Below are 18706 nucleotides of genomic sequence, written 5' to 3'. Positions count from 1 at the left end.
ATTTTTTTTTTAGGTGTAGAAGAGTGTCCAATTTTGGCAACATTAATACTTGTGGATTTCCAGAATTTTCCAGCCAGCATGGGTGGAAAATATGGCTGGCTGGGGAATTCTGGAAGTTGTTACAGAGTCCATAAATTCCACAAATTAAATTGGAGTTGACTGGTGGCCTTCCAGCTCCCACCTCAACTATTTATCTTCTTAAGTTTATTTTATTTTAGTTTAGTTTAGTTTCCCTTCCTACAATTTTGACCAAGGTTGTATGAGGATTTTAGTCTTCTGTTTCCCTTGTGGGCTGGTACGAAAGTTAAAAAATGGCTTTTAACAAAGGGGGTGGGGTGGTAGCAAAGGGATTTTTCTAATCACTGTTCCTCCCCAGATGTGGGTCACCTCAGAGTTGAAGGGCTTTTCCCCTCATTATAGATAATCCCCCCCACTTCTCACACATACAGCCTAAAGTTCTTCACACAAAGCCTTTGCATTATTTTTCAGTAGTTGTTAGACCACATGATTTCTTATTCTGTTATTTTCATAAAACTCAAATTGTGCATTAATTTTGGATTATAAACAACTTGGGATAAGGACATGACTTATGCAAAATGTCATGAATTTTGGTGTTAAAGAAATAATAATAGGTTCTACTGTCTGTTTTCATTTTTATATATTTTTAGTTTGTATAATTTAAACTAAAAAGTAATACTGAATGGAAAGACAGTATTCCTGGAAATTTTTTCCTGGAAATTTTCAAGTGATGGTAACAGTACATAGCAGAGATGCTGATGGAACAAAGTTTCTGCTTTGGTAAGGAAAAGATACCACCCGATATCATAATTCTATAATTAAGAATTATAGATTGATTGATGAATTTGGGATAATCAGGAATTGTGTTAGCTTGAATTCCTTTCTGGAAGGACAGTAGATACATAGGCTATCTTTGACTGAATGTATGTATGTATGTATGTATGTATGCATGCATGCATGTATGTATGTATGTATGTATGTATGTAAAATGGTGCTGAGAAAATGTTTTTTCTTCTACTGGGAAATCAGACAGATTCTTAAAGGACTTCTTTTCTTTTTAGTTCAAGAAAAAAAAATCTAGGGTTGGGTGGTGCAGTCATGGGTGTGGATTTTTTTTTTTTTTTAAATTTAGACCAAGCAAGTTGGAGAGGTTTTTTCTTGTACTTGCTGAAAAGAATAATCTGCCATCAGGTTTAAGAAAAAGAGAAGGATTAGGATGTATCTTAAGGCATTATTTTTCCTGCAGGGCTAAAGAATGTCAAAGAAACTTGCCAAACCCTATCATACAGACAGTAGTCATAGCAGCATCTAACATCCATTGAAAGAAGGGTGATGCAGATAATCTGGGGTTGTCTAGAGTTCACAGTCAGGCTCTTTACCTTTGGGGTGTGTTTCAGGGAAGGTCAGTTTCTGGCACTGTGCAAGAGGGAGGGTTCGAAGCACACCTAAGCCCAGGAATACAATAATAATAAAAAAAAGAGCACTTGATTTTCCACTCCCCTCTAACCCAAGCCAATTCTCTGAACAGATAAAAAGGAAGATTCTCGCCTTGCTGCGATAGGGACTCAGTTGTACTCTGAACTAGGAACACCTTCCTTGAAAAAGTCACTGCCACCAGCCAGCTATCCTCTGTCATGTCTCGCCAGTCTTTTGGGATGAGTGTGTCAGGAGGGAACAAGGGATTCAGCTCCAGCTCAGCTTGCTTCTCAGGCGGACAAAGAATGAGCTTCAACAGTGTTTCCGCAAGCCGTGGATGTTCTGTCCGTAGTGGAGGTGGAGGTGCTGCTTTTGGCAGCAGAAGCCTATATAATCTTAATCAAGGGGGCAACAAGAGAATCTCCTATGGTGGAGTTGGCAGTGGCTTTGGTTCAGGTTTTGGTGGGGGTTGCGGCCAAGGGGGTGGAAGCTTTGGAGCTGGTGGTGGCTTTGGTGCTGGTTATGGTTTTGGTAATGCCTTCCCAGCTTGCCCACCGGGAGGCATTAAGGAGGTGACTATCAACCAGCATCTCCTGCAGCCCCTGAATTTGGAGATAGATCCAGAGATCCAGAAAGTGAGGGTAGAAGAGAGAGAGCAGATCAAGACCCTTAACAACAAGTTTGCCTCCTTCATTGACAAGGTGAGATAGTTGCAAAAATATTTTTTTCTTATTTTTCTAGACCTTTCCTTACTTTCTTTAGCATACTTTAAGGTGCATGGAATTTATGAACTGCTTTAAAAACAGAAAATCTCAAGATATATGATTTTAAAAGCTTTATAACTAATTATGCTGTCACTAAATCTCAACTCCTTGTTTCATATAGTATGTATACTTTGGGGAGAAATGATAACATGTAGTTCTTGAGGGGATAATAGCTTTTTAAAGATGTAGGAGAATAAGAACAGAAACGAAGGAAAAAAAAACACTGTGATTAAATCTGTAACTTCATGGTTCATTCTCAAAGAATTCTGAGAACTGTAGTTTGGTGAAGTGCTAGAAATGCCAAAGATTGCTCTAAGCCTAAAGGCAAACTAATACTACTACGTACCACAATGCTGAGGAGAAATTTGACTATCAGTTGTTGAAATTTATGCTATTGATATGCTATTACTTTGCATTTTATACAATTTTCTTATGCTGTCAGAATTAACAAAAAGTCAATAAGAAATCAGTAGAGAAAAGACAGGCCAAAGGGCAGAATAGTTGATAGTAGATCTACTGGGCTTCAATTACAGGATGTGCACTAGATATATTCGTGACACTTAGCTAGGCTCAGGTCACTAACCATGTTCACTAACTGTTCATTCACAGTAGTGATACCACACATGCTCGTTCTTTCCAATGACTTTTATTTGCAATATCTCTCAGCCAACAGCAAGAGTCCTATGGAAAAGGAATTAAAGCCTGTAATTCTAAATATGAGGGGTGACCCTGATTGTGAGCCTGGTAGGGGAAAATACAAGGAAAAAAAAATAAAAGATCCAAAATGGTTTGGAGAGAGAACTGAAATTAATGCTAAAAGAGGCAATGATGGTGGCTATGTGGTAAATCTGGATTAGCATTTTTTGTGAGTGTTCTGTGGAAGATGTAGCGCTCCTGTTCCTGTGGTTTCACTTATTTGGAGGCTTAGTGGTATGAAAACTTATTTTAGAGATGTGCTTGTTCATGTGCTCATCAGACAGGTGACGCCAGGAAAAAAGATTAATGTCTCTAGTATAAAAAGGAAAAACATATTTTTCCTGTTGCAGAAAGTATTTTAAGGCCATGGTTGCCAACAACATGTAGCATGATTTCAAATTACCTTTGATATGATAATTGCTCTGTTGTGCCCAATGCTTTAGCCACTTAATAATAGTAGTAAAGTTGGAAGGGACCTTGGAGGTCATCTAGTCCAACCCCCTGCTCGGGCAGGAAACCCTACACCATTTCGGACAAGTGGCTGTCCAGTCTCTTCTTAAAAAATTCCAGTGTTGGAGCATTTACTGCTTCTGGAGGCAGGCTGTTCCACTGATTAATTGTTCTCACTGTCAGGAAGTTTCTCCTTAGTTCTAGGTTGCTTCTCTCCTTGATTAGTTTCCACCCGTTGCTTCTTGTCCTGCCTTCAGGTGCTTTGGAAAATAGCTTAATTCCCTCTTCTGTATGGCAGCCCCTGAGATATTGGAATACTGCTATCATGTCCCCCCTTGTCCTTCTCTTCGTTAAACTAGACATACCCAATTCTCGCAACCGTTCCTTATATGTTTTAGCCTCCAGTCCCCTAATCATCTTTGTTGCTCTTCTCTGTACTCTTTCTAGAGTCTCAACATCTTTTTTACATCGTGGTGACCAAAACTGGATGCAGTATTCCAAGTGTGGCCTTACCAAGGCACTTTGTTGATAAGTCTTGATATTAACTTTTAGCATTAACAGAAAGGTTATGAGAACCTGCTGAAGTGATTTCCAGGCTAGATAGCACTGATATATATATGTAACACACAGTCTCCCCAGATCATTAGTTGACCTACCACATGTTCTTTAATTCAAAATGCAAGAAGAAGAAACTTAGATTATAAATTCTAAGGATGCAAACTACTTTTGCATTAGTTACTGTATTGCTCATATGTAATAAAATGTTTAATCTTATGTGGGAATATGTATGTGGGAATCTTCTGTAGAGTCTAGTCAAGAAGAATGCCCCAAGGATTGCATTGAGGTAAATGAAGCTCAGCTGTGAAGATGTATTACACATTTTGTAGTTGAGAATTTGCTGGTGTTGGAGGCAGATATTGGTTGATTTGTTGTAGTGGAGTACATATTTAAGTTAGTATATTTCTTAAAAGGTTTCACTGATATAAAATGAAAAGTCTATCACATTCCATGCTTAAGAACTGTTACTGATGTAGTCTCCTCAATATTCTTTGTTTTAATATTGCTAATAGCTCAAACTGCATGTTTGTAGTGGCAGTAAGCACATTGTCCTATGTGGAGTGTCTTCACTATAATGAGAAATCCACCAGAATGCTAATGTTTTCCATCGAGTTGAGGAATATTCCATCTGGTTTAAAATTCTGCTCAGTGCTACCTGGGTGCCAATCACTGGCTGATGAGACTTAGAGGCTATCAGTAAATAAAGGTTCTAGAGCAGTGGTTCTCAACCTTTTTAATGCCGCGACCCCCAACTGGTCATAAGTCCAGGACTACTCAACCGGTCGTAAGTCGAGGACTACTCAACTGGTGCAGCACTGTTTGCAGAATGGGACTTTTGGCGGGCTCAGCAGGGCAGAGACAGCCTGGACAATTCCTATTGGCTTTTGAAAGCCAATAGAATTAGACTCTATTCAAGAGAGTCTATTCTATTGGCTTTCAAAAGCCAATAGAATAAAAGGGAGTAGCACAGCTAAGGAAAAGGGGAAAAAAATGGCGGACTGCGTTGTTTGGCGACCCCCGTGAAATGGTTGTTCGATCCGAAATGGGGTCCCGACCCACAGGTTGAGAACCACTGTTCTAGAGAGACAGTGAAGAGGACTGAATTCTGACACTCAGTAATACTAAGAATTTGTAGAAAGAACATTTCTAAACAATCCACTCTGAATCATTGTAGAAGGTAAAGAGATAAAATAATATCTTAGAATCAAATGCTTAAAAATCCAGAGATGTCCCTGTTACATACAACCTATTAGAATATGAATATATAAACCTTTTGCTCTGCTTTTCTGCTCTCTGCTCCACTCTCTTTTTAGGTTCGTTTTCTAGAGCAACAAAATAAGGTATTGGAGACCAAATGGAAACTCTTACAAGAACAGGGCCAAGGTACTGGTGGTCAAAAAAATCTTGATCACTTCTTTGAAGCATATATCAGCAATCTAAGGAGGCAGCTGGATGGTCTTCTGAATGAGAGACGAGGACTTGAATCAGAATTGAAAAACTTCCAAGACCTTGTGGAGGATTTCAAGAATAAGTAAGAGAAGATTAATCCAAACTAAAACTTCTTGATATTCTTTTGTCTACTTTCATGAAAATTGGGCTTTGTTAGGTAAATGTCCAATCTGATGAAGAAGGTGGAACAATCTAATCATAACATTTTGAGGGAGTGGTTTTTCTTTACAAGAGGATTCATTTCCCTAAAAATGAGAATCATTTTTTCCTCCTTATTTTCAGCAAACATGCTTAATTATTTACCACATATATTGGAAATACTTGCCTATGAATAGAAAGACATATCTTAGCGCATTTCTCTCTTTCCTTTCTTCCCTCCCTGTATAGTAATAGTAATAGTAGTAAAGTTGGAAGGGACCTTGGAGGTCATCTAGTCCAACCCCCTGCTCGGGCAGGAAACCCTACACCATTTCGGACAAATGGCTGTCCAGTCTCTTCTTAAAAACTTCCAGTGTTGGAGCATTTACTGCTTCTGGAGGCAAGCTGTTCCACTGATTAATTGTTCTCACTGTCAGGAAGTTTCTCCTTAGTTGTGAATCCTACCAATAATCTGTTTCATGAAACATTTTTCATCTTGGCTGTTGCACACTGTCCAGTTTTTAGGGAATATATATAGGATTGGGGAGGACCTGCTCCATTAAAACGCTTATAATTTAGACCAATATAATATGGTTGAATTCCAGAAATTTTTTAGTATAGTATTTGCTTCATATTGCTCAAAACATAGGTGTTATCTTCAGTCATAAAATAATACTGTAATAGCCCAAGCTTGGGAAACCTATGTTCCTCAACATCTAGTACAGTGTTTCTCAAATTGGGCAACTTTGAAACGTGTGGACTTCAGAGTTGAGAATTCTTCAGGCAGCATATGCTGGAGAAACACTAATCTAGATGGCCATAAGCCTGAATAAATTTGATAAACAATGAAAAGCAGTATATGAGTTACAAACTTGTAGAAGCTGAATCACTCACATAACAGTTAAGGGTAAACCGATCTCTCATTTTCTTTCATTTGTACACCACAAAGATTTCAAAGGGTTTGATTGTTAGGATATTTTAGAAGTCATGACTAATCCTATTCCACATTCCCTATCTAGAAAAAAATAAAATAAAATAGCCAAATAGGGCACCACAAGTATGAGCACACTGTGGAAAAATAAGAGTTTTTAATAAAGTTTAAACATTAAATTATTATGGTTGGTCAATCAGATTATTATTATGCTTCATCACACAATCTGCCAGATGTTTAGTCTGGATTTGATATTTTTATCCACCTATCGCGTCCTTATTATTATTAACTTCAAAGTATAGATTTTTGCAAGGGGGTACAATGGCTCAGTGGTTAAAGATGCTGAGTTTGTCAACTGGAAAGCTGTTTGAGATTTGCTCTGTGCAATGGAGTGAGCTCCCGTGCTTGACCCAGCTCCTGTCCACCTAGCAGTTAGACAACATGCAAATGAGAGTAGATAAATAGGTACCACTTTAGTGAGAAGGTAACAGCGTCCATGCACCTTTAGCATATAGCTGTGCTGGCCACAAGACCATGGAAAATGTCTTTGGACAATATTGGCTCCTTCAGCCAAGAAATGGAGAGAGCACAGTGCTCTAGAGTTAGACACAACTGGACAGGGAAATCTTTACCTTTTTGAAGATTCTTAAAGAATTTGGAATAGTTTGTAAAGTGTGGACGAATGAACGATATGTTGGAGACCATAGTATCAGACACACTCAAAAGGAGAAATTTAATCTTTCTTTCTCTTTGTCAGATATGAGGAAGAGATTAACAAGCGTACAGCAGCAGAGAACGATTTTGTGCTCTTGAAAAAGGTAAGTGCTTCAACTGCAATGATGAAGGGATGAAAGGGAAAAATTGGTTTGAGTTAAGGAGCGGCTGATTGTAGCAATAAGCTCAGCTGGTTGAAGGTCTTAGGATATTCTCTCAGCGTCCTTTCCATTAAATTACGCTTGCCTTCAACACTGTTGGCAGTAAATCCCACTCCTTTGTGAGTTGAGGGAGAAAAATTCTAAAATGGTATCTGTAGGAGATGACCAGGCTGAGCCCAAGGGAGGGGATCAAGCCTGTCATCAGTCTGGAGTCCCTTTGCACCCATAAGAGACCTAAGTCCAGCCCTCCTTGAATTCCATTGACCCTTATCTGCCCCCAATTTGCCTTGACCATTAGTAGTTCAGATTTTTGTTTAGAGATAGTGTGGAATAAACTTGTACTGATCTGAACAACACTGGTGCCTGACAGTGTCAGTTTCTTATAATATCCTCTTCTATGTTGCTGCTTGTAAAAGAATGGCATTTGCTTGAACACCAGGTTCACTATTTTAGAGATTAATATAAAAGAGCACTGACCAAGAGGAACTACGTTGTCCAGGAAGCTGAAGATGTCCATAGCAAGTAATAAGTAGGGAAGAGAAGTAAGATGCTGTTAGTTGATATTGATAAGATGAATAGCTGCTTTTGATATTTGGTTAAAAGGCTTAGATGCTTTCATGCCAGACTGAAAATTGCACTTTGAAGGAAGATGTGAAAATAAAAACAAAAAAACAAAAACAAAAAATGGGAGTCTTCTGTTACCATTCTCCCATATGTCCATGAGCTCTTACAAGCATAACTGCTACGTAATAGAACAACATTCCTGGCTCTTGTGTTGTGGTTTACTTCTGAAACTGCCATTTTTAGAAAAAATAATATCCTTCTTTAAATCAAGATTATTATTATCATCTTCATTATCAAATGTGCAGAAGACTGAACCATCTTCTGTTTCTCTCCCCACCCCCCCCAGGATGTAGATGCTGCTTACATGAACAAAGTGGAACTGCAGGCAAAAATGGATGCCTTAACAGATGAAATCAATTTCCTGAGGTGTATGTTTGAAGCTGTAAGTAAATGTGCTGATCACTAATATAAGTAACTTGGCATATGATACACTTCCTAGTTCTGAGAGAATGTTTGGAATTTGCAGAGCACATTGTGGGTTCTTTTGCAAAAGGTTCTCAAAATCTGGTCAACACACACATACACACACACACACACACACATTCTTCCCAGAGGCCAAATATGAAAATGAGTTTGATGTACTGGTTAAACTACTGGAACAGAAACTTGAGGCGGTGAGGCCTACCTTGACCTTATGCATAGAAGCCAGCTAGATCAGCAGCTCCCATCCTTTGTGGCTTGGTGGCACGGCAGAGGGGGAGAGAGGGAACCGGGCTATGTGAGCAGCAGGTTGGTGCACACATGTGCACATACATGTGCATTGCAGCCCTGAGCTAGGTGACTTTGGGCCAATTCTTCTTCTCAGCCTTATACACATGACAGAATTGTTATTGTGGGGACAAGTGAGCAATATGTATACCACCTTGAAGAGACACAATAAAAACAGGATATAATAAAGAAGCAAATAAATTGGGGAAAATTAATATGTTCAGGTGGGTTTAATTAAGCTGACTGGATTCCCTTTTTAGGAACTGAACCAGATGCAGCAAAGTGTTTCTGATACCTCTGTTGTCCTTCAAATGGACAACAACCGGAACTTGGACTTGAATAGCATCATTGCTGAGGTTAAAGCCCAATATGAGGACATTGCCCAGAAGAGCCGGGCAGAAGCAGAATCTTGGTATCAATGCAAGGTGAGCTTTCAAAGTGTTTGCTCCTTTCAGGCTTTTCCAATATAGAATAATCCTCAGCTGAGACACAGGTATGTGATATGTAATAAATTTGAATAAGCTCTCTTGGAATGCTTTGACCACTGAATTGTGCACTCTTAGAAAACACAGTAAACAGTGGGTGGACATTAAAAGCTACCTTATATTGAATTAGCTCATGGGTTTAATCAAAGACCTGAAGCATCCTCTTGGGGAAAATCTAAGTGGTTGCTAAGAGCTGACACTAACTGACACATAATTAGTCAGTCAGTCAATCAATCAATGGGCTTATCTGGCTGAGGGCACCTTTCAAAGTTTCAGAGACAAGCTCCTATTTGTAGATGCTATGCATTGAATCTATGCCCCTCTGCTGCCAAGGACTAAAATGCCGAAGGGTCTTTTGGTCAAATTGGCCAATAATCCATCTGCAGTACTTCAGAAAGTTGTATTGTGGACAAGCTTTGTTTGAAAAAGTGCACTGGCTATAATCACACGTTTTTTTGAGACAGCTTTGTAAATATATCACAGCATTTGGGGGAAACCTTAATTAGTTGGACCTTGCTACCAAAGATTTTCAGATGTAACCTTTGACCTTCCCTTTTTTTTGTGGAATGCTAGTATGAAGAGCTGCAGGTGTCGGCTGGGAGACATGGTGAAAATCTACGAGATACCAAGTCTGAGATTGCTGAGCTGAACCGGACAATTCAGAGGATGCGAGCTGAAATAGAAAATGTGAAGAAGCAGGTAAGGCCAGAAAAATTTTGCAGGATTTGAGGAAGTGGAAGTTTCTTTAGAATTTCCTAATGTGTAAAACACCATTCAGTTAGCCTGAACCAGTGTTGTTGATACCTTAATTGCAACAGTGGGAACAGAATAGAAATTAAAAATGTGCCAAGCAAGAAGATACAACCTCAATGTTCTTGTTTTCCATAAACTACAGTATAAGCTTCCTAGTGCACTCTAACTTGGACAATTGAGTTATCAGTGGGAGGCATTGATGTCCTTTGGGTAGCAGTAAAAGAGTCCCTTAGAAGCATCATCTCCTATTTTAACTATTTGTTTTCTCCTATAATCCTCTTGGACTATGGAGTATCACTTTGGTATATTTTCTGAAGGTGCCAGTGTCCTTCAGGCCTGTAAGAAAATGGCAGAGAGAAGTAGGGACACAATTATAATTGTATTTGTATTTATGTTGGTAGCTGATGGACAACTAAGGCACTAGGCTGGAAAGTTGGCGACTGTGAGTTCAAGTCCCACCTTAACTATGAAAGCTAGCTTACTGGCCTTGGGCCAGTCATTCTTTCTCAGCCCAACTCATTTCACAGGATTTTTGTGGTGGGGAAAACAGGAGGAAGAAGGTATATTAGATTTGTTCACCACCTTGAGTTATTTGTGCAAATAATAAAGGCGGGGTACAAATAAATAAATGGACCCAGGAAGAAATATTTTTTGCTAACCTTACTATTTACTACAGAATAGCTTATCTTATCTTTCAGTGTGAGAAGCTGCAGGCTTCTATTGCAGAAGCTGAGGAGCGTGGTGAGCTGGCACTCAAGGATGCCAGAGAAAAGCTCTCCGAACTAGAGGAAGCTTTGCAGAAGTCCAAGGAAGAGATGGCCCGTCTCTTGAAGGAGTACCAGGAGCTAATGAACGTTAAGTTGGCCCTTGATATTGAAATTGCTACCTACAGGAAATTGCTGGAAGGAGAGGAGAGCAGGTGAGTGAAATGTAATAGATGGACAAGTATCCCAAATCCCCATGAAGATACAATGTAGGAACAGTGGTGGTGCAGTGGTTAGAATGCAGTATTGCAGGCTAATTCTGCCCACAGCCAAGAGTTCGATCCTGACTGACTTAAGGTTGACTCAACCTTCCATCCTTCCGAGGTTGGTAAAATGAGGACTCAGATTATTGGGCAACATTTATAAACTGCTTAGAGAGTGCTGTAAAGCACTATGTACCAGTATCTAAGTCTAAGTGCTATTGCTATTGCTAATGACAAAAACTTATGACAAAATCTAGCACATGTTCCTTTTTATCCTGGCCCCATTTGTTACCTTTTGAAGTGTGGATCCAGTGTTCTATTCAGAAATCAATGCAGCTTTAGACCCAGAGAAAGATTTATTGAGTCCTCCTCTTGTGAAAAATCTGGCCGAGTGCAGCCCTTTGAATGCTTCAAGGTGATTGTGTTGAAAAACAGACTAAATCTAAAGCTATGTTTCTCAATCTTACCAAGTTTCAGATGCCTGGATTCCAACTCCCAGAATTCTGGGAATCAAAGTCCACACATCTGAAAGCTTCTGAGGTTGAGAAACACTGACTTACATGGAATAGATACTACAAATGTAGATGTCCTAACTCGGATAAGGATTTATTTAAGCATATTGGCATGGTGAGACTGTGCACACAACTTAGATATTTTTATCAATCACTCAGAGTAATATGAGATAAATATCATGTTTATCTGAACTGGAAGGACTAAAATAATAATCTTGAATTATTTCCTATAAGTAATAAACTTCATAACCAAGCAAGGAGTTTACAGTACATTCGTTGTAGTTTTATAGCACACGGTACTAGCAAAGTTTAAAGGGATTTCTTCAATGGATTACATATATATTTTTAGTATTTTATATGATTACCCAATTGAACATAACCATTACTAACATATTATAAATACTACTTTTCCACAGAATGTCTGGAGAGTGCCAAAGTGCTGTGAGCGTCTGTAAGTAAAACTAGTTTTATGTTTTTATTCATAACCTATTATTCATAACTAAAAGAAAAATCCAGAATGAATTGTTTTTCCCTCATGTGCACGGCAAAGCTGGTTTTTGTTGAGTATCATATGATTGTCATATTCATCTAAAACCCATAAGTCTAGTCTGCAGGAGAATTTAATGCAAAGTTATTGTAATAATTTAACTACACAACTTTGCAATTGTGCAGGAGTAGTGAATTAACTGCCCTCCATGTATTAATGAAATGCAACCACTAGCATTCTACATGACCAATAATAAAGAGGATCAATAGTTAAATTATCAACATTGTGTGGGCCATGGATTCTAGTAATGATCTTTGCTGCATTTTATTTATTTGTTTATATAGCTATTTATATCGCCACAGGCGACTCTTTACAGTGCATATGTGTGTTTATGGTCATGGTGCTGAATCTCTCTCTCTCCCTCACTTCCTCACACACAAACACAACGTTTACACCATGGCTATTTGACAACTTTATGTCTATGTGTGCATTTTAAAAATATTAAATCTGACATCTAAATAGAAGTTTGAGGTTTCCCCTCCTCCCCTTTTTTTTAACACAATCAAAAGGGGTCAGTTGAGCTTCATGCATGGACATCAAGTTTTACATCAAGTTCCTGGGAAAGAATGTCCAGGACAAATCAAATGTCCTAGCTGTTTCCAGCCATATTCAACGTCATGGTTGTTTCCATTGTTACCACCACTGGAAAGCATTTGCTTTAATGAAACTTGTAATAATCTTGGTGTTTTTTTCTCTCTTCCAGCTGTGATAGGCTCTTCTTCTGGTGGAGGAATGGGTAGTGGATTCGGAGGAGGAGTATGCTTTGGAGGATCATCTGGTGGTTTTGGTGGTTTCAGTTCTGGAAGTGGGAGAGGTATAAGCAGCATAGGTGGTGGAGGAGTTTGTTCTGTAGGAGGAGGGTATGGAGGAGGATATTCCTCTAGCTGCGGAAGTGCCATTGTGAAAAAAACCACCTCCTCCTCTTCCACCTTTATGAGTTCAGGCAGGAAGTAACAAGTAACAGATGCAATGACAACCTCGTGCTCGATCAAAGAAACATTCTTCTGATGATCTCCACCAAGCATACCCATCCCAACCTTGGCATCTTTCAGAGAAAAGAACTTGTCTCTTACAACCACTGTGTCTGTTTTCTCAGAATATATCTAGATCTTTCATTCTTTGTCCTAGACTCATTATTACATTTCATGCCCAAATATCAATTAGAATGAATCAGTCATAATAACACTTTCACTTCATAGAAGTTTATCTCAAGTATGCGTGCTTATGTCGGTCAATACACACACCATTGAATGATAGGAATATAGATCCTGTGTTGCCTTGACAGGGAGAATCATTTCCTTATTTCCAAAACTCTGGGATTTTTTTCTTGGTCTTCTTCTCCATAGTCAACTGAGAAAGGCCTGGAACAAGTTTAGGTACGAATGGAAAAGTTTTTGATTATCATGCACAAAGTATAGGTTTCACCTAGCCAGGGTTAAGTGCTATTTTAGGGCCTTATCATTTCAGTGAAAAAAAAATTAAGCACTTATTGAGAGCATGACCATTTAAGAAAAAAAATGTGGAATTTTCACAGATTCAGCTTTGTTCTAATTATGCCCACCTTCCTTCCTTCCTTCTTTCTTTTTCTTTCTTTCTTTATGGCACTGAAAACTTTGCTCATTTTAGTTTTTGAGTTGATTCGCTTTTATGGGTGTATGACTATCTGCATCTCAATAAAGCCTCAGTAAAGAGTGTGTTGATGTGTTCTGTTTTTTATACCCTGGTCTTGTGTCATGAGAACTGTACTGTAGAAGTAGAGACCTCAGACCCATATAGTTGGGATCTTGGACAATATAACCAAAATGGAGGCAGACTCCTCAGGCTCCTGGTCTTTTCTATGAGTTTATCAGGTGTGTCCACAGCAAATGAACTTGCTGAAAATCACTGCACATTCATAGTACAGATGTCCCTAAAAGTAACTGACTGTTATAATAATCCAAATTTCAATAATATTTTAAGCGTTGAAAATGTGAGGTGGCGCAGCAGTTAGAGTGCAGTACTGCAGGTCACTTTAGCTGACTGTGTTCAGCAGGTCAGCAGTTCAAATCTCACCGGTTCAAGGTTGACTCAGCCTTCCATCCTTCCGGGGTAGGTAAAATGAGGACCCAGATTGTTGGGGGCAATATAAATATATATATACATTGCTTACTGGTGTACACTGCTTAGAGAGTGCTTGCACTTAAAGTGGTATATAAGTCTCATAAATAAATAAACTATTTTAACTACAATTTTGAACTTGATTTTAAAGACTACTTTAAAAGTAGGATACTAATTTATAATCTTGGGCAATCATGTTGGATATCAACAATCCACTCTTATTATATTTGTTTTCCCTGCACTCTAAACCTAATAGCCTCCATAATCTATGAAAATTGAAAAAAGAAACCCCATCCTTTCAGACCACTGAGAAGACAGCCTGCCATATAGTACTGAAGCCAAAGTAGTAACATTTGTGATATGAGCCCAAAATTCAGAGTTCATGAGGCTTCATTTAAAGTTGCTGCATGTATTTATTTTAGAAGATGACAATCCTTCCCCAGAGATTTTATTTCATTTGTTCTACAGATATTCTGAAGTTACACGTATATGAAATTGACAGACTTGACAAAAAGTGATTAGATTTTGATGGACAACAATTTCAGCTTCCCATGTGAAACCAAGGGGTTTCTTGTTCAAGGGTTAAGTCTTCTCATGGAAAGGCTACATATGAATTTGCCCAGAATCTGTTCCAAATTAAACCAGGGTTTAATGTAAATCATCTTTGTGTGTTAAGAACAATGTGCTGCAAGAACATAATAAAGGATCCTTGGTGCTCTCTGGGCTTGGTTGTTTTCTTGTAGATGTTTCATTACCCAAACTAGGTAGTACCATCAGTGCACCGATGATGTTATCTAGGCTGGGTAATGAAACATTTGCAAGAAAACAATTAAGCTCAGAGAATGCCAAATGAACTTGCTGAAGACCCCTCATTTCAACCCTGAGCCACAAACAAAGATCTTTATGCTTCGTGGATCTCATGCAATCACATTTTCAGCTGACAGTTCCTTTGCTTCATCACATACTAGTGTTACGTCCTGAGCCTGTGGAAGCAGGCTCGGGGCATTGCAACAGTCCCGGGCAGGTGCAAGCTGCCCGGGACCAGACTGGCTGTCGCCAGCACTTGCGTGCATGCGCGGGTGCTGGCGTGCCAAATGTTGCAGATTGGCCCGGGAATGGCCTATAAAAGAGGCCGGGAGATTTGGGCGTTGTCGGCGTCTTGTAACCAGTATGCTGAACAGAAATAAAGAAGTTCCTGAGAACTACAACTGCTTCTCGTGTCATTGCCATTTCGCGAAGGACGCAACACCTAGGATTTCCCTCTTTTCATTCTTCAGCACTTTCATCTCCTGAAAATGGCATCTGCAAAATAAGAAATATGATTGCCCCCTCTCATAATCCAATAAGTTAAGGCTGGGCAGGTTGCTGATTTTGATTAGGAAGGATTCCTCCCACTTTATCCCAAATGTCTTGTGGTACGGGACACCCTCCCCCCATGGTCTATTTTTTTTTCATCCATGGTAGGGAAGTGGGTTAGAACTGTGCTTATGTCATGGTGTGGAAGGATTTGGCCTCTAAACAACATTGCCAGAAAATAGAGCTCCTCTTCTCGAAAAGCTCAAGTGTTGGGGTGTCTCTAGAATGCCTTAGGTTGCCATTGGATGATCCAAGTGGATTTAAGTGCATGAGAATGTGGGAGTAGCTAGTTTTTGTTTCCCTTGAAGTGAGAAGATAATACCACATCTGATTCAATATCTGCTGAGAGTGCCGAATGAAGGATAGTCACTTTCATTTTGCAATTTGATATTAATAAGTGCTTAACCACCCACAAATAGAAATGAAAGAAATACTGCTTCCCTCAAGGAATTCCTCCCCATCTACTAGCAAACCTGGAGTTATGTTCCTACCCCAGCAGGTACCCACACCATTGATGATCTGATAATCAACCAGACCCAAAAATTAGCAGCAACATTATAGCAGAATTCTGAAATGGGAACTGGAGCAACAGGCCCATTCTGCTCCCTATCAAACCCCACAAGGGAAGAGGGGACACAGATACACATAAATCCTTCACCTAAGATGCACTATGCTTATCAGGGCTTGATTATCTACACTGCAGCTGAGACCAATATTAAGGGAGTGGCACAGACATGCTTTTAACACATCTTTTCAAATTGATGAGCAATGGTGTAGGCTGAATTGTGTAGAGAAGGAATAAGGTCTCATACTATAGCATATCTAGGGCTGAATCATGGGACATGGTTTAGGGTTACACAAAAAGGCTCAACCACCAAATGTCTTCAGAAAACAATAGGTGAGAAGACATCAGCAAAAAATCCAATATCTGTACTATTGTGATTGCTGAACCTGTGGTCTAATTGTCCTTGCTATTACTTGTTCTTCTTCTTGCTCTTCTCTAATTGCATCACTGGCCTCATACACATGGTCCTATTTCCAGTTTCCAAGTGCCAGATAGCTCTATGATAAAATCAGATGGTCACCAAAGATCAATTATATGCCTAGAAACAGGATTTGCAGTCAAGTACAGTTTTAATTTGCAGGACACACCTTCGATTGCAAAATTCTGTACATACTGGCTGCAAAACCCAGGCAAATTTTAGGTAGAGATGGCCTGAGATGAAATGGAGGTTGTCTTTAAGGCATTGAGGAGAACAATGCTCTTGGCAGTTGCTTCCTTCCCTAAGGCTTGCCTGATTGCCTTACAGAATTGTCTAGACTCTTGACAATAAACCAATAGCTTGGTTTTAATTCAATGTGAAGAAAATATCCTATCCTAAATTAGAAGTATATCTGCAGCACTTGGATGCAATAGTCCAATTTCAACAAATGGGAAAAGATCTCCTCCCCTCCTCCAGTTAAGTTTCTCTAACAAAGCTATAGCTAGAGCAGTGGTGGCAAACCTATGGCACGCATGCCAGAGGCGGCAGTCAGAGCCCTCTCTGTTGGCACATGCACCACTGCCAGCAGCAGGTGCATCAGGCCACCACTGCCGCCCGGAGCAGGAGCCCCGCCCAGCACAAAGGAGGCAAAGCAGCCAACTAGCAGGCTCGAGTAGAGGTGGTAGAGCAGAGGTCACCAATCATTGTTGATTGATGGACTAGAAGAAAAGAGAAGGGAAAGCATTTTACATGCATGCATGCATGCATAGGGCTGCGAGCATGCACGTGCTAAAAATGGGGTGGGGCTAGGGCCTGCATGATACTCACTAGCCCTGCCCAGTTCTTGCATGGTACAACGCCTTGTAGCTGCACCCCACGGCAGGGCCGCTTTTGCGCCTTGCAGCATGGTAGTCCATTTTTGTGCCCCAGTTTTTGCATGCCAAAGGCAGCACTCAGAGGCGCCTCTCTACCCCCCCCCATGAAGGCACCACAATGCTGATGTGGCCCTGGCACTTTGCGATAAATAAGTGGGTTTGGGTTGCAGTTTGGGCACTCGGTCTCTAAAAGGTTCGCCATCACTGAGCTAGAGAATACTCATCTGTTTTCCGGCAATCCAATATACACATGGGCAGAAATGGAAGAGATAATGATTAGGGTAGCCATATCGCCATGTCAGCCCCTGCTGACCATAAACAAGCCCAGATCTCCAACTTTTCTTTAAAAACAGCTGATTGTAGAATCAGAGGCTTGACCACAATAAGCTGAAAAGGTTTTTCTTCTGCCCAATCATTTTTGTGTGAAATGGGCCAGTTCCCATTTTGAAATTATTATTATTGTTAGCCAATAAGAATGTTCGGTTTCAGATCTAATTGCTTCTTCAGATTCAGTGGGGAAGAGGAAGGAAGAAATATTGGATTGTATTGGAAATGAATGTGACAAGCTAATTCATTCTGCCTGAAATATGGATCTGTTTCGTTAGAAAGTGAAAGGGATACAAAAATAGAACTGCAAAAATATTAAAAAGTAAATTCTGTGTGCAATGAAGACATAAAAAATTAGAAAGGAGGACAAATCTGGGGGGGGGAGCACTTCAACAGTTAGATTGAGTGAAATAAATCTTTGTCTCCATTTCTGCAAGGCAGGTATAATAATAATAATAATAATAATAATAATAATAATAATAATAATAATAATAATAATAATAATAATAATCCCCCAGTGAGGCACTACCTTGATGTGGTTGTGGGGCTTGTGTACTCTGAGGAAGATGAGAGCTATGCCAGAGGTTCAACCATACTGGACAGGTCTCATCAGAGGAGTCAGACAAAGAGTGTCTCTCCCATAAAAAATATGGTGAGACGTAAATTTCAGAATGCCATACCGGCTCGGATGTCGCCCGGGTTAACAAGGTCCGCGCTAGATATTGGAGTTCCTGGATATCTGGTGAAAAATGGGTTACAGGACTCAGGACTGTTGGCTGAGCAACCAGGGCCAGCAGCTGCAGAACTACTGGAAGAAAAGGTGTTTACCCGTCGCAGATACACAGTGATGGAAAACAAAGAAATAATGATCTGTTACTACAGATCAAGTCCAACAAGAAGAGGATATCTAAAACGAATGCACCAGTTCTGGAAAGAACAACATCCAGAATCAGAAATAACAGAACAGAGACTAGCAGATCAACGCCGATTTATAATACGAAATAAAGTATTCACAGAAACAGAATTGGACGAACTGCAAAGGTTTACCCAGGGCAAAGAAATCAAAGCCTTACCAGAAGTAATTCAGAATGTAGAGGCAAACCAGGGGGAGTTGGCAGTGAAGGAATCCAGCAGAGATATACAACTGTTCTCATTTGGAAACCAGGCACCTCTTCCT

At 39.8% G+C, this 18706-nt stretch overlaps 1 protein-coding gene across 1 annotated transcript; it reads left to right on the top strand.

Moving 5' to 3' along the window:
• The first annotated feature begins 1563 nt into the window (after positions 1–1563).
• LOC120302943 (keratin, type II cytoskeletal 4-like) lies at positions 1564–13585 on the top strand. Its single transcript, XM_039331968.1, has 9 exons — positions 1564–2135; positions 5216–5433; positions 7178–7238; positions 8206–8301; positions 8888–9052; positions 9686–9811; positions 10564–10784; positions 11761–11795; positions 12595–13585. Exons 1-9 carry the CDS (start codon positions 1653–1655, stop codon positions 12843–12845), a joined length of 1656 nt encoding a protein of 551 aa, XP_039187902.1. The 5' UTR covers positions 1564–1652; the 3' UTR covers positions 12846–13585.
• The last annotated feature ends 5121 nt before the right edge of the window (positions 13586–18706 follow it).

Source organism: Crotalus tigris, unplaced genomic scaffold, assembly GCF_016545835.1.
Source record: "Crotalus tigris isolate CLP2741 ecotype Arizona unplaced genomic scaffold, ASM1654583v1 scf7180000024441.2113493, whole genome shotgun sequence".
NCBI classification, from domain to species: domain Eukaryota; kingdom Metazoa; phylum Chordata; class Lepidosauria; order Squamata; family Viperidae; genus Crotalus; species Crotalus tigris.
This window is presented reverse-complemented; position numbering and strand designations above follow the sequence as displayed.

Coding starts and splice junctions, on each gene's coding strand:
- LOC120302943 (XM_039331968.1), top strand. CDS start 1,653: ATGTCTCGCCAGTCTTTTGGGATGAGTGTGTCAGGAGGGAACAAGGGA. Junction 9,812..10,563: donor TAGAAAATGTGAAGAAGCAG/GTAAGGCCAGAA, acceptor CTTATCTTTCAG/TGTGAGAAGCTGCAGGCTTC. Junction 10,785..11,760: donor CTGGAAGGAGAGGAGAGCAG/GTGAGTGAAATG, acceptor ACTTTTCCACAG/AATGTCTGGAGAGTGCCAAA.